The sequence below is a fragment of the Kogia breviceps genome, chromosome X, assembly GCF_026419965.1.
Source record: "Kogia breviceps isolate mKogBre1 chromosome X, mKogBre1 haplotype 1, whole genome shotgun sequence".
NCBI classification, from domain to species: Eukaryota; Metazoa; Chordata; class Mammalia; order Artiodactyla; family Physeteridae; genus Kogia; species Kogia breviceps.
Window position 1 is genome coordinate 107,102,712 of NC_081330.1, and position 26,172 is coordinate 107,128,883.

Here is a 26,172-nt window from a genome sequence, read left to right on the forward strand (position 1 = left end):
ATGGGCTTTTTCTAGTTGCAGCGAGAGGGGGCTACCCTTCGTTGTGGTGCACGGGCTTGTCATTTTGGTGGCTTCTCTTGTTGCAGAGCAAGGACTCTAGGCGTGTGGGCTTCAGTCGTTGCAGCACGTGGGCTCAGCAGTTTTGGCACGTGGGCTCTAGAGCACAGGCTCAGTAGTTGTGGCGCACGGGCCTAGTTGCTCTGCGGCATGTGGGATACTCCAAACCAGGGATGGAACCCATGCCCCTGCATTGGCAGGTGGATTCTTAACCACTGCACCACCAGGGGAGTACCCAGTTAGGTTTTTTTGTTTGTTTTTTGTTTTTTTTAATGAACGTATAAGGATCCAGAATAAAGGCAAATATCTAAACAATTGTGGGATGGTCACAATTTTCAGGGTAGTATCAATGAAAGAAATAACAAAGAAATTGATAAAATTTTACTTAGAAAGAAGCAAAAACATTTTTAAAAAGGTAAAAGGGAAGCTATAAAAATATTCTTAATAAATATATTTTTAAGATAATGTGAAAAGAGCCGTTACAAACAAACAAGAAAACACTGAGGCAAAATGGGCAACAGACACAGCAGATGACTGACAGTAGAAACAAATGACAAATATACATATGTATACAAAATTGTTTAATTTTTCTATTAATAAAAAGTGTAAAAAAAATCCATGACAAACTATTTTTCTTTTATCAAGTATATAAATTTTAATGCTCAGTAGTGATAAATCTGTTGACTTTCATATTTTATAACTTTTTAAAAATTTATCCTTTATAATTGTTGGTGGAAGTGTACATGTATCCTTAGCACCAGCATTGCAAAGAAATTTAGCAATGTGTATCTAAATTCTTAGTGTTCTTATTGTTAACTTCTCTTCCTTATTCTAAGGAAATTAGCAGATAGATGAGCCAAAGCACATAAACAAACGTACTTGTTATAGGGTTATTTATTATAATGAAAAATTGGAACCAAACTAAATGCCAAATAACAGAACAATGGTAAAATATGGTGTACTTATATATATATGGCTTATTACTCAGATCTTAAAAATCAATTTTTCAAATAATAAATAATGACCTAAGGAAATACAGTAGCATATTAAATGAATAGGTATACAATGTTTGTGTAGACTTTGATCCCAATTAAATATATAAATCTTAATTACAGTGAATAAGTATATCTCCACTCTTATTCTTGGCTGGATATTTTTGAAAGGAAAAAAATATGCAGGTAATTAGTTTTGAGATATGTTTGAAGTGGAGGTAGAGGTATTTGCTTTTAGAGTTTTAGTCTAGGTTTGGAATTTTTCTATTTTGGGTTTGATATTACTCTTTCCTGCTCTTCAACTTTCTATTTGTTTGGTTTTGGATTTTTTTCTTCCCTGAAATTATCAGTTTCTAGATGAAGGTTGAGAAAAGTCTTACCCGTCTGTCTAGATTTTACAAATGTAATTGGATTTTAACACGGTTTTACTTAACTAAATGAGGAAGATTGATAGAAATAAGGTTGCTCTCAGTATATGGGACACCATGCAAGATGATCTAGAGTCAAATACTAAAGGAGACAAAGATTTGCAAAGAGAGTAGAAAAGAGAGAAAGATGAGGTAGACTGACAAATACCCTTGAAACCTAGACCCAAGGATTTGAACTGGCTTAGAACTGCTAAACGAATAAAAGATGTCTGTAGTGGGATTGTTCCTCTTCGAGAATTGCTTCTCAGTCCAGAGTCTGAGGAAGAACGGTGCTATCCCACATTCTAAAGCAAGCTGCCTGCAGTTGAGACCAGCCACTTCCCCCTAAGGTTTGCTGAGGAGTAGCAGTGGTATTGTGTCTACTGTCAGTGATTTCCAACCTCCTCAGTACCCCCTCTCCAGATCGATGTTAAGAGGACTCAGGTGACATGGGGTAGTTAGCTTTGTGGGGAGTACAGTATCTATGGTGGGGGTGGTTACCCACCTTACATCACCCCTTACATCTCTCTGAAGTCAAAGGTAGGGGCTTCAGGATAATCACTAAAAAAACAGTATGAAGACTGCAGGAAGGGAAAACCATGTTCTCCTTCAGCTGAATATTTGTTGAGCTGAAGAACTCCTTCACAGGTCTGTGTAGCCTTTGCAGGGGCCAGAGGAACACCTGAGGCATTCCTTTGGCTTTCTATGTCAAAGCAGGGAGGGTGGGGGAGGGGCAGGAGCCACAGGTTACCTGTACATAGGAAATCAATGAATGACTGTGAAATGGGCTTTTTCTTCTTTTATTTTTTTCAATTTAAATAAGCAGGTGGGAGACTTGTTTATCATTAACCTAAAAATGAAGAAAGAATGGACTCAGAAGATGCCAAATGTGAAGTGTACGTTATTAGTTCAAATGTTAGTTTACTATGTTTTATCCTCCAACTCATTGCTGATGACTCTGAAGTCCATATTTCCAGCCCTTCTCTCTCCCCTGAGCTCAAGATCTATTTTTGAAACTAGTAATTTCCCTTAAATATCTGATACAATTAAATGTACTCTCAGCTGGAGTAAATACTGTCTGTTCAGCCAGATAAGGTGGGGTCACTCCTAGACCAGGTGTAATAGGTTGAACAGGTGAAGAGCACAGACTCTGGACCTAGATGACCCAGGACTGAATGCTGGATTGACCACTTATTAGCTGTTTGATCTTGGGGAGAATATTAAGCCTCATTTTCTTTCATCTGTAGATGAGGAAAGACAAGTACCCATCTCACAGTAGTAATGTGACAACTTGGTACTTGATTCAGTGGCTGCCATATAGAAAGTGCTTAATAATTGTTAGCTACTAATGCTAATCTCTCTCCTTTTATCCACAAGTCCCGGTGAATATCCTACATTTTAAACATCCTGTCTTTTCCTTTTCCCTGGTTACATCTTCATGATTTGGACCTTCATTACTTTATCACCTTGCCTATCACCTTGGTCTCAATTGTCTCATAGTTGATTCTGAAGCCGAATCCGGCCTCTGTACCCCGACACTGAATTAAATCTCAGAGACAGGGTTTTGGGTGAAGTAGACGAGAATAGCTCTATTGCTTTGCCAGGCAAAGGAGACGACAGTGGGCTAATGTCCTCACAACTGTGTGTCCCAACTCGGGGCAGGGGTGGGGCTTGTGAGGAGTGTTACAGTCAAGGGGGCAGGGTTGCTGATAAGGAGCAAGGTGCGTTCAGAGCCTGCATTCCTTCAATCCAGAGATCTTCTGGGGTCAGGTGATGATGGGCCAACTGTGCCTTTCTCTGGAATGAAGAATGCTTCATCAAGTAGTTAACATCTTCCATTTGGTGGGGCTTTTAGTTCAGAAGAGCTCAAAGATATTGTTATGTGTATCCCTTGAGGGGCAGTCAGGACCCTGCCCCCAAGGCTGCACTATTGTTTCTTGACTGTTCCTCCTTTGTCTCTGATTAGCAGCCATTTGAACCTGCCCTTTAGAACTCAGGGCTCTCTGTCATACCTCCCTTGCCCACATCCATTCTCCACAGAGTAGCCAGAGTGAGTGGATGAAATAAATCTTTCTCTACTCAAAAAATTGGAGTAGTTCATCACCTAGAGATCAAAGCAAAACACTCTAGCTACTTCATAACCCTGCCTCAAGCCACTTCACCGGCTTCCTCTTTTGACCCTTCCTCCCAATACTTCAATAACCATTAATGTCAACATTAGACATTGATGTAGGCATCCTTACTTTACAGAAAGAGCCAAAGTATTTGTTTTTGGCAAAAACTCATATAATCATACACTTGTTCCCATGGAAATTAATGCCAAACCTTTAATGACTCTATTAACAGAAAATAAGCTCAAGCATCAGGCAGATGATGACGATGATAATATTCATTCATAATTATAAACTAAAGGTAACAGTAAACTGTCATTACATTATGAATTTTTATTTTTTTAATCCTGAAACAACCAGCAATTTGGTAGCAGCCAAAAGAACCTAAGTCATTACATCAGTGGTGGGAGGCTATGCAAACTAACCAAATTTCATTCTAAGTGGCACATTTTATCACATTAATAGCACTGAAATCCGGATTGGTTTTACAATTTCTGCTGGGAAGGACATATGTGATTTAGAAGAAAATCCAAGAAGCAGTAGTAGAGCCCTGTTAAGAAGTGCTACATTGCCAATACTCTCGATATCAGAGAAGATGACCTTGTATAGGGAAAAAGACAGACATCAGTCACTTTAAAGGGAAAAGTGCTATAGGAGCCTCAGACTCTAAATATGAGGAAGTATTAAGAATACCACACCAATTTTTTCACTTGTATTTTATTATTTATGCATATTCAAGAGGAACATAAGACAAAAATATACATAAACCTAAAAGAACAATTTATTAATAAAATAAAACCTCTAAGTCAAAGTGTCATCATGTAATCAGCACCATTGCCCACTCCAACCCACATCCTGGTAGTACTTACAATGGTACTATGACTTGCAACTGAAGGTGTCTTTCATTTGATGGAATACTGTAGTGCACATTGGTGTGTAAATTAGATTATGTTTTAGAATGAATATTGCAAAGAATGAGAAAGATTCTTTTAAAACAGGAACACAAGATTGAAAAGAATGATGGCAGAATTCATTCATTCACGCAACACTTATTTATTTAGCATCTATTCTGTGCCAGGCATTGTAGTAAATAAAACAGACAAAATCTTTGCCCTCAGAAAGCTTAATTTCCTGTGTGTGAGATAGACAATATACAAAATAACCAAATTATAGTGTATCTTAGTTTTAAGAACTAAAGAGAAAGATAAATCAGGGAGAAAGAACAGAATTTGAGGGAAGAGGTGTGATTTTAAGTAGGGTCATCAAGAAAGACCTGCAGGAGGTGAGGGAACCAGCCATGTTTGATTTGTGAGGGAAGGTCATTCTAGGCAGGAAAAACCAGCAAGTACAAAAGCTTAGAAGCAGGGCTGCATCTAGGGTATTGGAGGAGCACAGCAAGAGGGTCTCAAGAAGGATAAGAGGAAGGGAGAGTAGATGGAAATGAGGCCAGAGAAGTAAAGAGAAAGGGGATCAGCAGATTCTACAGATCAGTGCTTTTTAATAGAAAAATAAGGTGAGCCTCCTATGTAATTTTTAATTTTCTAATTGCCACATTTAAGAAACAGTAGAAACAGGTGAAATGAATATATTTAACCCAATATATTAAAAATATTATGTTGACTTATATGTGATACTAAATATACTGAGATGTTTTATTTTTTTTTGAATTTTTGAATTTTATTTATTTTTTGTACAGCAGGTTCTTATTAGTTATCCATTTTATACATATTAGTGTATATATGTCAATCCCAATCTCCCAATTCATCACACCACCATCACCCACCCCACCACTTCCTCCTTTGGTGTCCATATGTTTTTACTCTATACCTGTATCTCAATTTCTGCCCTGCAAACCACTTCATCTGTACCATTTGTCTAGGTTCCACATATATGTGTTAATATATGATATTTGTTTTTCTCTTTCTGACTTACTTCAGTCTCTATGCCAGTCTCTAGATTCATCCACGTCTCTACAATGACCCAATTTCGTTCCTTCTTATGGCTGAGTAATATTCCATTGTATATATGTACCACATCATCATTATGCAGTCGTCTGTTGATGGGCATTCAGGTTGCTTCTATGACCTGGCTATTGTAAATAGTGCTGCAGTGAACATTGGGGTGCATGTGTCTTTTTGAATTATGATTTTCTCTGGGTATATGCCCAGGCGTGGCATTGCTGGGTCATATAGTAATATTATTTTTAGTTTTTTAAGGAACCCCTATACTGTTCTCCATAGTGGCTGTATCAATTTACATTCCCACCAACAGTGCAAGAGGGTTCCCTTTTCTCCACACCCTCTCCAGCATTTGTTGTTTGTAGATTTTCTGATGATGGCCATTCTGACCAGTGTGAGATGATATCTCATTGTAGTTTTGATTTACATTTCTCTAATAATTAGTGATGTTGAGCAGCTTTGCATGTGCTTCTTAGCCATTTGTATGTCTTCTTTGGAGAAACGTCTATTAAGGTCTTCTGCGTATTTTTGGATTGGGTTGTTTGCTTTTTAATATTGAGCTGCTTGAGCTGTTTATATATTTTAGAGATTAATCTTTTGTCCATTGATTCATTTGCAAATATTTTCTCTCATTCTGAGGGTTATCTCTTCATCTTGTTTGTAGTTTCCTTTGCTTTGCAAAAGCTTTTAAGTTTCATTAGGTCCCGTTTGTTTATTTCTGTTTTAATTTCCATTACGCTAGGAGGTGGATCAAAAGAGATCTTGCTGTGATTTATGTCAGAGTGTTCTTCCCACGTTTTCCTCTAAGACTTTTATATTGTCTTATCTTACATTTAGGTCTCTAATCCATTTTGAGTTTATTTTTGTATATGGTATAAGGGAGTGTTCTAATTTCCTTCTTTTACATGTAGCTGTCCAGTTTTCCCAGCACCACGTATTGAAGACACTGTCTTTTCTGATTGTATATCCTTGCCTCCTTTGTCATAGATTAGTTGACCATAGGTGTGTGGGTTTATCTCTGGGCTTTCTATCCTGATCCCTGGATCTGTAGATCTGTTTTTGTGCCAGTACCATATTGTCTTGATTACTGCAGTTTTGTGCTACAGTCTGAAGTCAGGGAGTCTGATTCTTCCAGCTCCGTTTTTTTCCCTCAAGACTGCTTTGGCTATTCGGGGTCTTTTGTGTCTCCATACAAATTTTAAGAGTTTTTGTTCCAGTTCTGTAAAAAATACCATTAGTAATCTGACAGGGATTGCATTGAATCTGTAGATTGCTTTGGGTAGTATAGTCATTTTCACAATATTGATTCTTCCAATCCAAGAACATGGTATATCTCTCCATCTGTTTGTATCATCTTTAATTTCTTTCATCATTGTCTTATAGTTTTCTGCATACAGGTTTTTTGTCTCCCTAGGTAGGTTTATTCCTAGGTATTTTATTTTTTTTTGTTGCAATGGTAAATGCGAACGTTTCCTTAATTTCTCTTTCAGATTTTTCATCATTAGTGTATAGGAATGCAAGAAGTTTCTGTGCATTAATTTTGTATCCTGCAAGTTTACCAAATTCATTGATTAGCTCTAGTAGTTTTCTGGTGGCATCCTTAGGATTCTCTATGTATAGTATCATGTCATCTGCCAACAGTTTTACTTCTTCTTTTCCAATTTGTATTCTTTTATTTCTTTTTCTTCTCTGATTGCCGTGGCTAGGACTTCCAAAACTATGTTGAATAATAGTGGTGGGAGTGGACATCCTTGTCTTGTTCCTGATCTTAGAGGAAATGCTTTCAGTTTTTCACCATTGAGAATGATGTTTATTGTGGGTTTATCGTATATGGCCTTTATTATATTGAGGTAGATTCCCTCTGTGCCCACTTTCTGGAGAGTTTTGATCATAAATGGGTGTTGAATTTTGTCTAAAAGCTTTTCCTACATCTATTGAGATGATCATATGGTTTTTATTCTTCAATTTGTTAATATGGTGTATCACGTTGAATGATTTGCGTATATTGAAGAATCTTTGCATCCCTGGGATAAATCCCACTTGATCATGGTGTATGATTCTTTTAATGGGCTGTTGGATTCTGTTTGCTAGTATTCTGTTGAGGATTTTTGCATCTATATTCATCAGTGATATTGGTCTGTAATTTTCTTTTTTTGGAGTATCTTTGTCTGGTTTTGGTATCATGGTGATGGTGGCCTCATAGAATGAGTTTGGGAGTGTTCTTTCCTCTGCAGTTTTTTGGAAGAGTTTGAGAAGGATGGGCGTTAGCTCTTCTCTAAATGTTTGATAGAATTCACCTGTGAAGCCATCTGGTGCTGGAGTTTTGTTTGTTGGAGGATTTTTAATCATAGTTTCAATTTCATTACTTGTGATTGGTCTGTTCATATTTTCTATTTATTTCTGGTTCAGTCTTGGAAGGTTATACCTTTCTAAAAATTTGTCCATTTCTTCCAGGTTGTCCATTTTATTGGCATCGAGTTGCTTATCGTACTCTCTTAACATGCTTTGTATTTCTGTGGTGTCCTTTGTAACTTCTCCTTTTTCATTTCTAATTTTATTGCTTTGAGTCCTCTCCCTGTTTTTCTTGATGAGTCTGGCTAATGGTTTATCAATTTTGTTTCTGTTCTCAAATAAAAAGCTTTTAGCTTTATTGATCTTTCCTGTCATTTCCTTTGTTTCTATTTCATTTATTTCTGCTCTTACATTTATGATTTCTTTCCTTCTGCTAACTTTGGGTTTTGTTTGTTCTTCTTTCTCTAGTTCCTTTAGGTGTAAGGTTAGATTGTTTATTTGAGATTTTTCTTGTTTCTTGAGGTAGGCTTGTATAGCTATAAACTTCCCTCTTAGAACTGCTTTTGCTGCATCCCATAGGTTTTGGATCATAGTGTTTTCATTGTCATTTGTCTGTAGGTATTTTTTGATTTCCTCAGTGATCTCTTGGTTATTTAGTAATGTTTTGTTTAGCCTCCATGTGTTTGTGTTTTTTACGTTTCTTTCCCTGTAATTGATTTCTAATGTCATAGTGTTGTGGTCAGAAAAGATGCTGGATATGATTTTTGTTTTCTTAAATTTACTGAGGCTTGATTTGTGACCCAAGATGTGATCTATCCTGGAGAATGTTCTGTGCACACTTGAGAAGAAAGTGTAATCTGCTGTTTCTGGATGGAATGTCCTATAAATATCAATTAAATCTATCTGGTCTGTTGTGTCATTTAAAGCTTGTGTTTCCTTATTTCCTTATTTTCTGTTTGGATGATCTGTCCATTGGTGTAAGTGAGGTGTTAAAGTCCCCTACTATTATTGTGTTATTGTCGATTTCCTCTTTTATAGCTGTTAGCAGTTGCCTTATGTACTGAGGGCCTCCTATGTTGGGTGCATATATATTTATAATTGTTATATCTTCTTCTTGGATTGATCCGTTGATCATTATGTGGTGTCCTGCCTTGTCTCTTGTAAGTTGGGTGCATATATATTTATAATTGTTATATCTTCTTCTTGGATTGATCCGTTGATCATTATGTGGTGTCCTGCCTTGTCTCTTGTAACATTCTTTATTTTAAAGTCTATTTTATCTGATATGAGTATTGCTACTCCAGATTTCTTTTAATTTCCATTTGCATGGAATATCTTTTTCCATCCCCTCACTTTCAGTCTGTATGTGTCCCTAGGTCTGAAGTGGATCTCTTGTAGACAGCATATATATGGGTCTTGTTTTTGTATCCGTTCAGCGAGCCTGTGTCTTTTGGCTGGAGCATTTAATCCATTCACGTTTAAGGTAATTATTGATATGTTTGTTCCTATTACCACTTTCTTAATTGTTTTGGGTTTGTTTAGTAGGTCCTTTTCTTGTCTTGTGCTTCCCACTTAGAGAAGTTCCTTTAGCATTTGTTGTAGAGCTGGTTTGGTGGTGCTGAGTTCTCTTAGCTTTTGCTTTTCTGTAAAGCTTTTGATTTTTCCATCGAATCTGAATGAGATCCTTGCTGGGTAGAGTAATCTTGGTTGTAGGTTCTTCCCTTTCATGACTTTAAATATGTCATGCCCCTCCTTCTGGCTTGTAGAGTTTCTGCTGAGAAATCAGCTGTTAACCTTATGGGAGTTCCCTTGTATGATATTTGCCTTTTTTCCCTTGCTGCTTTCAATAATTTTTCTTTGTCTTTAATTTTTGCCAATTTGATTACTCTGTGTCTCATCACGTTTCTCATTGGGTTTATCCTGTATGGGACTCTCTGCGCTTCCTGGACTTGGGTGGCTATTTCCTTTCCCATGTTAGGGAAGTTTTCGACTATAATCTCTTCAGATATTTTCTCAGGTCCTTCCTCTCTCTCTTCTCCTTCTGGGACCCCTATAATGTGAATGCTGTTGCTTTTAATGTTGTCCCAGAGGTCTCAGGCTGTCTTCATTTCTTTTCATTCATTTTTATTCATTCTGTTCTGCAGCAGTGAATTCTACCATTCTGTCTTCCAGGTCACTTTTCCGTTCTTCTTCCTCAGTTATTCTGCTATTGATTCCTTCTAGTGTATTTTTCATTTCAGTTATTGTATTGTTCATCTCTCTTTGTTTGTTCTTTAATTCTCCAGGTCTTTGTTACAGATTTCTTGCATCATCTTGATCTTTGCCTCTATTCTTTTTCTGAGATCCTGGATCATCTTCACTATCCTTATTCTGAATTGTTTTTCTGGAAGTTTGCCTATCTCCACTTCATTTAGTTGTTTTTCTGTGGTTTTATCTTGTTTCTTCATCTGGTACATAGGCCTCTGCCTTTTCATCTTGTCTGTCTTTCTGTGAATGTCTAAATATTTTTTTTACAGTAGGTCCTGGTTGGTTATCTATTTTAAATATAGCAGTGTGTACATGTCAATCCCGAACTCCCAATCTACCCCTCCCCCACACCCTTCCCCCCAGCATAGTTTTATTTTTTATAGCAGTTTTAGGTTCACAGCAAAACTGAGTAGAAGGTACAGAGATGATTTTTTTTGTACTAAGTCTTTGAAATCTGGTGTGCATTTTACACTTACAGCACACCCCAATTCCCTTTACATCATTTCAAGTGCTCAGTAGCCACATGCGAAGGTGTCTAGTATATTGAACAGAACAAATCTAGACCCTCATAGAGTGCTGTAATGACTTTGGCTTTTTATGTGAATGAATTGGGAAGCAATAGAAGAGTTTTGAGTGCAACGGTGATATAATATGACTTGAGTTTTCACAGGAGCCCATATATGACTTGGGTTTTTATAGGATCTACTGTTTTGAGAGTAGACAGAGAAGATAATGTCTTCTCATGTGCCCCAGGTTGACTTTGGACAAGCTCCCAGCAAAGAACTAAACTGAGGATAGATGAGTACAAATCCAATAACTGGATCTGGTTTGGGGAATTAGTGTAACTGTAGTTCTCTCAATGCCCTATCTTTTCACAGGCTGTGAATAAGATCTCTTTTCATGCTTCAAGACGCAGGTACACCATTATCTTCTCTGGGACATCTCCTATGCCCTGCCCCAGAAATAACTTATGCTCTACATTATTCCATCATAGTCCTAGTTTTACATGCTTCTTCCCTCTCATGGACTGTGAGATTCTCGAGGCAAGGTACATAATACATTTATCTTTGATTCTAATGCCCAGTTGAGTCATTGGAAGTAAATGAGTCCTCAACAAATATGTGTTAACTTGAAGCAAACATAAATAAATAAATAAATAAATAAAATAAATTAGCCTCACAGCCCCCAAATGGAAATGACTCAAATGTCCATCAACAGAGATATATTTATACGATTTAGTACTATACAGTGAGAAGATAACTACACACAACCCGGATGATGATTGTAAACATTATATTGAGTGAAAGACAATGTATATGATTCCACATACATAACGTTCATACAGGCAAAGTAATCAAAGTTGACTGGTTACTGTACAATTGGAGGTAGTGACTGCAAGGGTCAAGAGCGGGCCCCTGAGCTTCTGATAACATTCTATTCCTTTTCTGGTTATTTGGTGTATCCATTTTTTAAAACTATATTGAGCTATATAGTTATATGTACACTTTCCTATATGTATATTATACTTCAATTAAAAACTTACATACCAGAGATATATAGTTTCCCAAAAGACAACAAAACAAAAAAATGTAAATTATTTTAAGGACAGCTTATTTTGCTCAGCTGTGTTATGATTCAATATGTAAGCATAAATTTATGGCTAATTGAGTAACGTACAGTATATGTGTTTTTATAATTAACAACTTCCACTAGTACAACATATGTTAAGTATTTTAAATCAGTTTCCCTCTTTCCTCCAAAAGGATTATGAGTCATAATTTGGAAAACATTTTAACATGCAGTAATTTAGTGTCTTCATTTAATTCTCTTGTTTTTACTTTTACCTTACAATTTTCCATAAAGATGTATTTTTTAAATTAATTTATTAATTTATTTTTGGCTGAGTTGGGTCTTTGTTGCTGCACGCAGGCTTTCTCTAGTTGCGGCGAGCAGGGGCTACTCTTCTTTGCAGTGCACAGGCTTCTCACTGCGGTGGCTTCTCTTGTTGCAGAGCACGGGCTCTAGGGCACACTTCAGTAGTTGCGGCACATAGGCTCAGTAGCTGTGGCGCACGGGCTTAGTTGCTCCGCGGCATGTGGGATCTTCCGGGACTAGGGCTCGAACCCATATCCCCTGCATTGGCAGGCAGATTCTCAACCACTGTGCCACCAGGGAAGCCCCCGTAAAGATGTATTTTATTTAAACATTTTAAAACATGCAACTTCATTTTAGATACTTACTCTAGTGAAGTTGTTCTCAACCAGGGGCAGTTTTGTCCCCAAGATGATATTTGACTATGCCTCAAGACATTTTTGGTTGTCAAAACTGGGGGGATGCTACTGGCATACAGTGGGGAAAGGCCAAGGATACTGCTAAACTTCCTGCAGTGCCCACAACAGCCCATTCACAACTAAGGATTATTTAATCCTAAATGTCAGTAGTGCTGAGGTTGAGAAACACTGCTCTAGTTTAATAACATAATGTTGGAATTTTAAAATTAGAATTTTTTTCTTGACCAACTTTAATCTCACCTTTTAGAGATTTTTGAGGTATTGAAATTGCTCTGTGAATAAATTTTCTTTAAAAATATTATATTGTTAACAACTTAAAAATGGCTTATTTTATTGAAAGTGCAATTTTTTAAAGTTTTCTTAAATAAAAAAAGAAAGTTTGAGAAATACGTTGTTGATAACAATTTTATTCTTTTCTCCAGGCTAGAAGAACAAAAGGATATCTTGTCAGAATTTCAAAGAGATTTAAATGAATTTGTTTTATGGTTGGAAGAAACAGATAACATTACTAGTATTCCACTTGAACCTGAAAATGAGCAGCAACTAAAAGAAAAACTTGAGGAAGTCAAGGTAATTTTATTTTCTAAAATCTCCCAGGGCCTACTTGTATTAAGAGTTTATGAATCTAGGGGCAGTTCCCATGAGGCCCAGTTGTTAGGACTCTGTGCTTTCACTACCGTGGCCCGGGTTCAAGCCCTGGTTAGGGAACTAAGATGCCACAAGCCACATGGTGGGGTGAAAAAAAAAAAGAGTATATGAATCTATTTATTTTAATGTATTTACTCATTGATTTCCTGTCCGTTACGATATTGATGGTTCCTTAATATTTTTTCTCACAACTTTATTTTGTCTTAGCCCAGTGAGTATGTATTTTTTTAAAAGTGTGTATGGGATATATATGTGTGTGTGCCTGTGTGTGTAAAATACATGGTGATACTTTTTAAACTAATTTAAAATTAATTTTAGACTTAATGGAGAATTCCACAGCTCCAAATAATTTCAAAAACTGAGGAGAGTCTTTATAGAAATGAATGTCATTTCTTAGGGACGATCTTAATTGCCAAATGAGTCTCACTACTTCAGCCTTTAATGAAAGGCATTCGATTTGCCTGAAGCAATGTTTTGTTTTGGTTTGTTTTGTCTATGGTGTTAGGGAGATGATGTTGGTTCACTTTCTATACTGGTTGAATAGACTTCCAGTTTATTCAAGTGGTTTTTCATGCCTACCTACTGTACTGTCTGCTTAATACTGATTACCTCTCCTGGCTGACTGAGATGCTTTGATTGTGCAGATGGATGAACTTTCATGGTTTTAGTTTTAGGAAAGAAACTCTTGGATCTGTTTTACTTTAATTCTTGAAGGGAAGGTAAAAGGGAAAGTGAAATTAACATTAAATCACCCCCTATTTTATACTAAGTATTAGATGTATTTACATCTGCTATTTTATTTAATCTTATCAAACTTTGAAAATGGTTGTTATTATCCTCATTTTACAAGGTCACACAATCAAAGGGAAATGGAACTGCTTCTTTATCAATGATTCGGTTGGTTTGCCCATGCAAATTAGACTCCATGTCAACTACCTATTTCTGTGAAATAAGAAATGTGTACCTGAACAGAGGATAAAGTATGAAAAGAAAAATATTGCTTAGTTCAATAAACAAATATTGAGCACCTACTATATGTCAGATAATGCACTAGGTATTTGAGAGTCAAAAAGTTTTTGATCCATAGTTCATTTGAAGATGGTTATGCCATGGAAAAATCAACTCAGTCTGTTCTTGAAAATTCATCTTTCCTAAATGTATTGAGTGTTTTATATAAAGCAATCTAATTGATAACTCATTTAAGAGACATGTTTAGTGGTGTTCACTTATTAAGAAATATGCATTGATTTCCTTTTTTCCTTAGACAGTCTAATCAGTACTGTCCAATAGAACTTTCTGTCATGATGGATATGTCTGTCGTACATTATCAGTTTTAGTTAGCCACTAGCTGTATGTGCCTTTTGAGGACTTGAAAGGTAGTTGATGTGACTGAGGAATTGAGTTTTTCATTTTAATGACTGTTAATTAATTTAAATTTAAATAGCCTCATATGGCAAGTGGTACCATATTGAACAGTGCAGCTATAGATGACACAAGTAAATAAAAGACAGTTAATAAAACTATATGGTAGTTTTGTAGGTCGTGGGAAAGGGCACTTTTAATGTGATGTTAAATGAATAAGAGAAATTCAGGGATGTGGAGGTGTCAAAATTAAGGGTTCTTGAATGAACCCAGCCAAGTTTGAATCACAGCTCTTTTGCTTGCTTCTTTTGTGTCCTTGGACCTGCTATTTAACCTCTCTGTCTCAGTTTCATTCTATGTAAGAAGAAGATAATAGGATATACCTCAGAATTATTATATAAAAGTTAACTGGGATAATATATGTGAAGAGCTTAGCACAGTGCCTGGTACCTGGTATGTTCTCAAAGTTAGTTATCTCTTAATATGATAATGCAGTTTTTTACTCAGTGGTATGTTGTAGTATGGAGACCTAATATCTGAGAGGATGATTAAATTTGTCCAGATTGTTCTATTTCTGAGAGGTGTGTTTTTACACTCTTGACACTGTTTGGGGTATTGTTTTAGAGCTCATCATACTACATAACATTTTTCTCTTGAAAAAAAAAATCTCAGAGGGATAAGATATTCTGATCCTTTATAGGATGGGCTGATTTACTTGGGAGTGGGCGTTTTAGTCCACCAAGCTCTGTGCTCTGTAGAAAACTTGGTATTTGAGGAACCAGTGGGCGTCCAGTCTTGCTTCATTTTGATAAACTAATCAATAGAGGCAAAGACAAAGTAGTTGGCATTGTGCTGTAATTCATTTTAAACGTTGTTGCATTTGTCTGTTTCAGTTACTGGCAGAAGAGTTGCCCCTGCGCCAGGGAATTCTGAAACAATTAAATGAAACTGGAGGAACAGTGCTTGTAAGTGTTCCCATAAGCCCAGAAGAGCAAGATAAACTTGAAAATAAGCTCAAGCAGACAAATCTTCAGTGGATAAAGGTTAGACATTAACCATCTGTCCTGTCACTTGTGTTAAATGTTGCAAGCATTTCTTTTGTTTCATGGTGCTTAATTGGTGGGGGTGGGGGAGAGGGGCTGGTTTTGTGGATTGTTATTTGTGTTATATATTTTTTTAAACTTGACCATTTGATTTGGCTGTATGATTTGTTGTGGATGGAAGGAATGGTGGTGGTGATCGACAGTATGTTAATGACCAAATGCCAAGATATACACCACTATTACTTTATATGAACTATTCTAAAGAATTAGACTGGAAAACGGATGAAGTGATTAATTTAGTGTTCAGGTATATACTGACAATATTAAAGCAAGATGGAGGTGGTCTAGCTCAACAAGTATCATAAATCAAAATTACTTATCCTTACCTATAATATAGACTTAATCAGTGATTAATACATGATCAACTTCTCCAAAAGGTGTTTTATTTATTTATTACTATTTATTTACTTACTTGTGAGTCTTCATCTTTCTAACTTGGATACTTTTTAAATCTAGTATTTTAAAATGCTTATCAAAGTAATGCATACTTACTCTTTAAAACCAAGTCGTGCATATGAATTTATAATGAAAAGCAACATCAGTTGATCCATCACTATTTATCGAGAAGCAGTCTTCTTCCCACTGTACTGCTGTGGCAATTTTATCATAAATCAAGTGAACATATATGTATGAGTCTGTTCTGGATTCTCTCTTCTCTTCCATTTGATTATCACTGTCCTTCAACTAGTACCACACTGGCTTTATAACAATCATCTTTCAGCAGCTTTATTGAGATATAATTTATATACCATACAAGTCACCCATTTTAAAGTGTACAAATCAATGGTTTTGGTATATTTACTTTTTAAATTGTGCTAATATATATATAATATAAAATCTGTCATTTTAACCATTTTAAGTGTATAATTCACTGTCATTTATTATATCCACAATGTGAAACCATTACCATTGTCTATTGCTAAAACATTTTCATTACCTCAAACAGAAATTCTGTAACCATTAAGTAATAACTCCCCAAATCCCCACCCCCGACACCCACAAAAAGTAACCTCTAATCTACTTTCTGTCTCTATGAATTTGCCTATTCTAGATATTTCATATAAGTGGACTCACACTATATTTGTCCCTCTGTGTCTAGATTATTTTACTTGGCGTAAGGTTTTAAAGCTTCACCCATGTTGTAACAGGTGTCAGAACTTCATTCCTTTTTGTGATTGAACAAGATTATATTGTGTATGTGTGTATATATTCAATATATATACACATATGTATGTGTATATATACATGCATGTATACATACAATGTATATATGTATATATATACCTATATATACATATAATATATACATGCAGATGTGTGTGTGTGTGTGTGTGTGTGTGTGTATATATATATATATATATATATATATATATATACACATACACACAAACCCAACATACTTGTTTTATAAAAAAAAATTGGGGGGCTTCCCTGGTGGCGTAGTGGTTGAGAGTCCGCCTGCCGATGCAGGGGACGCGGGTTCGTGCCCGGGTCCAGGAAGATCCCACGTGCCGCGGGGCGGCTGGGCCCGTGAGCCATGGCCGCTGAGCCTGCGCGTCTGGAGCCTGTGCTCTGCGGCGGGAGAGACCACAGCAGTGAGAGGCCCGCGTACCGCAAAAAAAAAAAAAAAAAAAAAGGGAATCTGGTCGTGTAAATCCTCCAACCTTATTCTTCTTAGTCCAGAGTGTTTTTTGCTATTTTTGATTCTTTGGTTTACCAAATAAATTTTAGAACCAACTTGTCATTTTTTATGAAAACCTGCCCGGATATTGATTTGAATTGTGTTGAATTTATAGATCAATTAACATTTTTACAATATCGAGTAATCTAATCCGTGAAAATGTTACATCCCTTCATTTATTTAGGTCTTCTTGAATGCCTTTTTAGAAATATTTTGCAGTTTTCCAATCCAGAGGACCTACACATGTTTTATTAGATTTAATCCCAGATATTTGATATTTTGATCCTTTTATAAATGGGGTTCATTTCATATTTTATTTTCTTTTTGTTGCTGGTATATAAAAATAGATTTTTTTACATTAAGCACACATCCAGTGTCCTTGCCAAATTCACTTACAAATATTAATTGTTTGTAAAACATTTTGGATTATTTTAATGTACACAATCATGTCATCAAATAGAGGAAGTTTCTCTCTTTTCAATCCTTATGATTTTAATTGTTTTTGCATAAACTTGGACCCCTAAAACAGTGTTTAATAGAAGCGGTGATAATGGGTAGCCTTGGTTCATTCCCTGTTTCAGGTGGAAAGCTTTCAGTAATTGATCATTAAATACGATGTTTCTTGTAGGACATTTTATAGATCCTCTTAATCAGATTAAGGATTTTTTCCTTGTTGCATTTCTCAAGTTTTTATTATGAATATGTATTGAACGTATTCATATACTTTCTCTGCATTTATTAAAATGATTCTATGATTTTTCTCCTCTGAGTGTGATAAACTACAGCCATTGTTTTTGGAATGTGAAACTACCCTGGGATTCCAGAAATAAGTTCTATTGGTCATGATGTCTTGTACTTTTTATAGATTGCTAGATTAAGTTTTCTAATATGCTGTTTATGATTTTTATCTTTGTTCATGGCAGGAAACGGTCTGTAATTTTTTTTGAATCCTTCTCGAGTGTTAATAGCATTGTTAGACTAGTCTTATAAAACAAGTTGAGAGGTGCTCTCTTTCTTTGTTCTGAAATAAATTGGTGAAGACTGGTATCATTTCTTCCTAAGATGTTTGGAAGAATTCAGTTGTAAAGCCATCAGTGCATGGGGTATTATGTTTTGTTTTGTTTTATTGTTATTGCTGGGGTTTTTTGGTGCAAAAGTTTTTGATAATTGATCCATTTTTTAAATAGATACAGGGATGGTTAGATTTTTATTTCTTTGTGTGTCAGCTTTTTTAAGTTGTGTCTTTCAAGGAATTTGTCCATTTCCATGCTTTTTTCGCTTTTGGAGCTGTAGACTTTGTTCATACAGCTAATGATCCTTTATATATTTATATTTAAGAATGAGAAAATAGAAAGACTGCAAGCTCTAAGTACCTGGATGGGTCTTGTTAACTGGGATATTTTACTCTATGTGCTAAGGTAGAGAGCTGAGTCTCGTTGAAAGAGAACTTCAAAGTCTATAATGCAGTGGGCTTTATTCTGAGGTATTCATACCAACTGCTGAGATTCCTTCCAGACACCAAGTTCAGTTTCTTTGGGTAAGAACTACACTTATTGTTTTGATTTATGTTTGTTTTTGCCTGTAGGTAAGCGCTAAGGGAAGACCATCCATTATGTGGTAGTTTTGATATTGACACAAATTTTCATCTACAAACTTTCAGTACCCAAATTTTGCATGCTTCTTATTCCCAAATACCATGACATCTTTAATCCAAATGCTCTCCAGGTTTTGCCAAGTTCAGATTCCCCTGTACCTAAGGCTGCTTCTCTCTTACTTTATATGTCCTCATATGTACTTTCTCCATATGTGCTTTTGACCTTCCAAGGATGTTTTGAAACCTCTCATCCACTTTTGACTACAGTTCTACTTCCTTATTGAGCATATTTAATACCTGTTAACTTTGTTCTATTCAAAATATAAAGCAAATTGTAATCCTTTAAACCAGGAGCAAAATCCATGCCAAGAAAATATTGTAGAACTATAATTTTCATGTAATATAAAATGACTTCTTTCAAAAATGGCACAGTTGCCTCTAAAGAACTGCTTGTTATTCATCAATACTCAACTAAATTGAGAGGTGTGAACAAGTTATAGTGAGAGAAGTTCCTGTATGTAGATGATTTGAGAATAAAATAATAGAGACTTAATTTTGAATTGTGTCAGGATATTCATTATATTTTTTAATTGATGATGCTGAAGTTCTTGTAACGGATCTTTTACATGACTGATAAAATATTTATGAACTGAGTACCAATTATATGGCATTAAATTCAAAGGGTGTGTTTTGATCTCTATAATTCAAGCAACTAGGTATTTGGGAAAAAATCTTTTACTTTTATCTATCAACACTATTTAAATTTTTTAAGTTCATTTTTTTCCTACTGAAAAATATAAAGTTTCTTCCTTTAATAATTTCAAAATAGCCACGTAAACATATAGACACTTGCATCTGGAGGGGGAATGTATTTTCCTAGTAATTAAATTTTGTAGCCACATAACAATACAAATAAAATCATTCTTCATAGGAAGAGAACAAGGAGGAAATATGCCCCAAATTATTCCACAATATCTCAGTACATCTTGATATTACAAAAAGGAACACAAAAATTATAATTGTAGGAAATGTGAGAGAACTATCAAAAACATACAATAGCAGCTTTGTGAATAGTGAAACGTGAGTCAAGCTTTTATCTTTTGTGCAACAGAATAAAAAGTCAATTTTTTATGATGGAAAATTAAAACTAATTCTATGAGTACCATCTTGTGTAGACTTACATTACTATATCACTCATAATATCTGTCTTATCCCAAAATTATAATTTTCATACTATATCTTTGCCACCACATGTCATAGAAGTTGGAATGTTATTCACTAGTCATATTAAAAATTATTTGTCCCTTCTCAATCCCTATGCCACCCTATCCCTGTTGGGTTTAAATTTAAGAATAGAAAATGAATGATTAGTGCCAGATTTATGTCATTACACAAGTCAACAGTTTAAAAAGAATAAGATGGTCAAGATGATCAAGAGACAGTCTTGATCATCATTAAACCTCAGATTCTCAGTCATTAGAAGAGAGAAGAAATAATGGAGACCCCTTCCCTGTATTCTCCAGCACACTCCTTCATCTAAAGGGTAGAGTGAGTGTTATAATTGTAACTAGCAGGTCATGGTTGCTGGGGTACAAACATGCCAATTCCTTAACAGTTAGTATCTTTAAAACTGTCCTACTATCACAGTATCTGGTGGCACGTGCCTTTCTCCACAGCTAACTCTAATATGTTGTACCCTGTATATTTAGTCAACTTACCAATTACTTTGGCACGTTTATGTTTTATTACTGAAGAGAGAAAACAGCGATGGGAGGTAATATAGCTATTCCTTTAAGGGAGTGGTGGACTCTATAATGGGTTTGTTGCAAAACTGTGTTAACTTGCCGTGGCCTGGGTAGCATCTTTTTATAGCAGAGATGGAAAATGTTGCTTTGAAGCTGAATATAGGTCTTGGTTTAAATTGTGGCTTCCTCCAGATAAGGATCATGAAGTGATATCCTCATTTTTGCCTAATACATATTTTGAGCTTTACAGTCTAACAATAACATCCTTAAGATCTACAAAATGGGAATGTTATTAAAGCTAGCCTCTGTGTTTTTCTCTAAGTGTCTCACACATGATCTTCATACACATGTCTGATTCTGTGTTGATTTCAATATTTATCACTCATCATATTTCTTTGCATGTTCTCTGAACTTTGTGTGTGTGTATGCGTGTGTGTAAGGGGTTCTCCCTCCCTTCCAACCTCTCCCCATCACTATTACCCTCTTCCTTTTTTCTCTGTTACATATGTCTTTGCCTATGAATTTATATCTTTCTATTGTCTACCATGAATCTACTTTCCTAAATTCATATATGTCAGGTTTTTTTCTGCCTGGGTAGTGTATGCAACACATTCTCTCCTACTCTCTCTTTCTTTGACTCTACCTTTTAATGCTTCTTTCATCTTCTCCTGTCCTTGTCACTTTGTGTCCCCTTTCTTCATTGTTCTTTTGGTGTGTTATGTGTAGGTATTTTTTCAACTACCCATTATTTAGAACCAAAATATGTTTTATCAGCCTTAATTTTTGAATCATCTTATAAGCTTCCTATACTTGGTTGAAAAGGTGGAAAGATGGAACATTTATTTTGTAGACTCATAGGATTATTCAGATGGAAGGAGCCTAACGAAACCCAGTTACTTTCACATGTTCTAGATTAGAACACTGAGTCCTAGAAAGGTTATGTGACTTATTTGAGAACACATTATTTAAATGTAAAGGTTATTCCAAATTAAATGTTTTTTTTTTAACTTTTCGGTGAAGCTCAAGTAGTTTTTCTGTGGATAATATGGTAGAAAGAAAGAAAAACCATGGTTCCCCATGTCATTCCATTGCTCATTTGAAGGAAAAAATTGAGATTTCTTTTCATTTAAAGAAACCATATGAGTGTTTTTGCTTTGCTTTTTACCCTTTTTGGAAAACTGGATGCTATTTTTCAAATTATTTTCCAGAACCTTCTTTACTGTGGAACATTTGTAATTGTGGAACACAGGAGCACATGTTTATGTTTCAGAATTAGTTATGTGTCTACTCTTTTTGATGTTAAATAACTTAACAGGTAGTATATATTATACATTCCTATTAGTCACAATAAATAAATTTCATTTTATTGAATATGTTTAAACTTTTGCCATTTATTTGTAAATAGTAAATTACTATTTTAATTTGTTAAGGCCTAGGCATTATTAAATAGTGCATATAAAGACTTAAAATATTTTACGAACACAAAAATGAAATTTTGCTGCAAGGCAAATTTCAGTTAAGTGCACCTTAACAAAGAAATATGGTCCACTTTACCTAGACATAAATAAGGTTTAAAAATTAATATATGTAGCAAACTTTAATATAGGAATAACTTTTGTAATATTGATAATAGTACAAGGATTGTTTTCACACTAAATCACAAAATAAATATTATGAAAGTAAAAATACATATGGTGAAACTCATAGGCCAGAAGATCTACAATATACAAATGACTGTATCTAAATTTCCAGAAATCTGGTTCATTTTGTATTAACCCCTAATTGTGTTACTTCTTAGTATCCATCTAAGCAGCAAACATTTTAGATTTGTTGTTTTTATTTGTGTCAGGTAAATAAATGTTTGGTCTTTTTCCAGGTATGTTTGTCATGTGATGCCAGCTGTTATTTGCCATTGCTATAAATCTGGAGACTAAAAAAGAGAAAGTGAAATCAAGCTAAAGCTCAGCATTTCCATTCCTTGCTCGGAAATGAACATTTGCTCCGATTATTTTCCTAGCAAAGGCCATGATTAATAGATTGTTCTAGTAGTGACCATTCAATCCTTCCCTTAATGTGTGAACTACTTTTGTTAACTACAGAAAAGAATCTTTGCAAGAAATACAAAAACCTGGTATTTACCTATTTGCTATTAAGATACATAGCCTGATAATTCTTGAAAGTCCATCATCTTGGAAGTTTCTTTTATATAGTTAATAATTACATCGTAACATTTATTCATTCATTTAAATCATTCATTCAACAGACATCTAATGAGTGACCACTGTATGCCACATGCTCTCCTAAGGATATCAGAATCAGTTCCCACCCTTGCCTTATTTAACAGACATTCAGAATTACATAGGGCTTGGCATTTTAACTACTCAAATCTCTAATTTGTAGTTGCTAAATAGTTTGAAGCTGAGAGTTGAGTGGCAGAGTCGTAATTAAAAGTTTATAACATAAGCATCTTTGACTTTGCTTCCTATAAGTTGACACTAAGATACGGGTCCTTACTAGGTTGTTTGTCATGAGTCATGGTTTTGCCTGCTGTCCCATCACAATTTTCAATAGCTCCCTCTTTCACTGTCATGCATGAGCTCCCACTTTGGAAGAGTGAAAAAATATATAAGGTTTACCCCAGTTATGAGAACAAACATCAGGCTCTTAAAGGTGGGCCTGGCCCAGTACTCAATAAGTATTATTACCATCAGTGCTAATGTTCTCTTGACACTTCTGTAAGTTGAGATGTTTGGCCTGTCCAAGAAACCTGTTTGCCATTACTACCAAATTAATCACAATTTAATAAGTTTATAATAATGTGTAGTTTTTAACTTTCCAAATGATTGAAGTTTCAGACAATGCCAAGAATATGGATCAGACATTTTACAAACAAAGTAAAGAGGAGTTGTGAGGAGGCAGTTTATCGTGGTGCTTAATAGTGAGGTTTATGGATTATAGATTCTACCCTTCAGTTATAACATCTGCAAAATTCAGGTAATCATGTAACATACTTTCCAGGTTGTGGTGAAAATTCAATGAGATAGTGCATGGGAAATGCGTAACACAGTATCTGGTGCATTGTAGTTGGTCAAAACTGTTAACTTTAGTTTAAAAATTAGGTGTAATGTTAGAATAGAAAAACACAAAGACCAAGCACGAAACTCTTGCTGAGTCACCTTTTTTTCAAGTGTGGTAAGAGGACTTAACATGAGGTCTAACATCTTAACACATTTTTAAGAGTACAATACAGTATTGTTAACTCTAGGCACTATATTTTATAGCAGATCTCCAGAAGCTTTTCATCTTGCATAACTGAAACTACATCCATTAAACAATTTCCATGTCCTTCCCTCCCTCTCTTGCCCCTGGTAACCATCATTCTACTCTCTGTTTCTATGACTTTGACTATTTTAGATACCTCATTTAAGTGGAATCATGCAGTATTTGTCCTTCTGTGACTGTTTCTTGTTGTTGGGGTATTTTGGGGTTTTGGGGGTTTTTTTGGTTTTTTGTTCTTTTTGCTAAACATAATGTCCTCTAGGAAGATCCACATTCTTGTATGTGGGAGGGATTTCCTTCTTTTTTAAGGCTGAATACTATTCACCATCTTATTCAAGCAGTTATAAATATGGCTCTTAAGGAGAAAGCTAAAATATGTGCCACCATTATGAATCCAAAAACTGGACCAGAGGAGAGATAGCAGCACCAAAACTAAGAAAGAACCGTAATGGAAGGCACAGAGTTTATAGCCTGTGGTCTCCCTTTCCACTGATCTCATTATTCTCATTATCTAAGACTGGCTAGCAGTTCAGTTTAAAAGTACTGAAAAATGATGGGGTTTTTTCTCGTCACATCAGCCATGAAGTAAGTCCAAGTAGTCCACCATTGTTTATTGTTTTCAGGCACCAACATTTTCACGCTTTAAGTATGAGCATAATTTAAGATGACTTTTTTGAACCCTGATCATCTTTGTAATCTACTCACCTGACTTTAACTCAGAAATCCAGACAAAGTGTAATTGAGCCTTCACACTGCTTCTCTGCCCGCTTCCCTCCCTTCATTCCGTATCTTGGTTTCCTCCATTTTGGTGAAGTGAGTGATGAGAAAGCATTTGTAGAAAGTTTCATTGGAGCCAGATAACGTTCTATCAGGAAACTTCAACCTAATTCTAGATAATGTATTCATTTCAATGCAGTGCTATTTTTAAAGATAAGAACAAAGAAAAATCCAGCATGCATTGTAAAGCACTGATACTTGTGCAGCACCTCATTTCCATATTAAAACTTTACTTTTCCACTCTACACGTATAGAGAGTGTGCATGGAATATGTAAACTTGTCATTGAAATATGCTGTGGACCAGACTTTATTAAAAAGGTAAACTAATTTCAGATGAAAACCAGATGTGACTATTCTTGGCAAACTTTTCTCCCCTGTTCACAATGAATTTAAAGTGAAAGAAGTATAATGATGATTTAAAACAAAGGAAAAAATTTCATAACTCTGACCTTCAGTGTGACATTTTTGAAGTAAGTCCTTTATTAGCACAAAGATGTTTGCCCTATAGCAATGACTATTCGAAAGGAGAAGAAATGATATGATAAAAAGAGATTTTGCTAGTATAAAAAGTTGCTCCTCTTGTTTCTACAATGCCTTTGCTTTGAGATGACTAGATTATATAGTGTCAACCCTGACACTAAAGGGGTCGCCTTTCTTTCTAATAATTTAATGATCTTGAAATGGCATTAAATGGAGGTTTTCATATGCCAACTCCTTAAACTGAGGTTGAATAACAAATGAAAATTAAAGATGTATTTAAGAGCACAAGATGGTAAATTCTAACCCAGTTTCATTTATTGCATCACGTGCAAAGCCAGTAAGTAATGCAAAAATAAAATAACAGTGCTATTTTTATAAAAGGTCAGTCATACCAGAAATGAACTTTTCTGTCGTATCTTTATACTTATACTGTAAGATGTGTGAGTTTTTTTATATACCTAAAAGAATTTAATACTAAATCCTGACTACATTATACATGTCAGCTGACCCCTAGTGCTTCAATCCCTAGAAAAGAGACACTGTATGCTGGATTGGTTGATGTATTCCATTTTTGTTGTAGACCACCTGCCAGGGCTTATAACAGATCTGTAATGGGTTTCTTACCTTTTATTGTGTAGAAAATGGATTGATAGATTAGGCCTGGGGCCAGCGAATCATGGAACCCCAGGTCTGCAGGAAAGAGTTTATCACCCTTTGGTGTTATTTCTGTCTCATGTCAGCTGAGAAGGATGAGGTAGATTATCTGAGAGTAAGCTGGATGTCAAAATCAGCCTTCCACTCATTTATCCACCTTATAGTTCAGGGCAAGGCCACTGTATGGGTTGTGAAGGAACTGATAAAGGCCTGATGGACATATTTTGTTTTGCTGCCTTTTAATTTATTTACTAATATTAGAACTAATTACAAGACATCAAAGAGACCATTTCATTGTTTGTTGCTGGAGAAAATCAATCTGTTTTGCTGAAAAGTAAAAGTATTTGAACTGAATGGTGCAGTTATAATTTGTGAACATTTTCAGTTACCACTGGGAAAAGTACGCACCATCTTTGGCACAGGTGGCCAAGTGTGGGTGAAAAGAGATGGACCAGGAAATGGGCCAGAAACCAAAGTCATTGCAAGGATATTT

At 35.5% G+C, this 26,172-nt stretch overlaps 1 protein-coding gene across 18 annotated transcripts in view; it reads left to right on the plus strand.

Moving 5' to 3' along the window:
* DMD (dystrophin) overlaps positions 1-26,172 on the plus strand; it is a 2,551,447-nt gene that overhangs the window by 1,708,593 nt on the left and 816,682 nt on the right. For all 18 annotated transcript variants that reach the window (XM_067023689.1, XM_067023685.1, XM_067023692.1 and 15 more), the window contains 2 exons: positions 12,778-12,925; positions 15,259-15,408. In XM_067023689.1, coding sequence (XP_066879790.1) covers positions 12,778-12,925; positions 15,259-15,408 — 298 coding nt within the window. The remainder of the gene's footprint in view (positions 1-12,777; positions 12,926-15,258; positions 15,409-26,172) is intronic.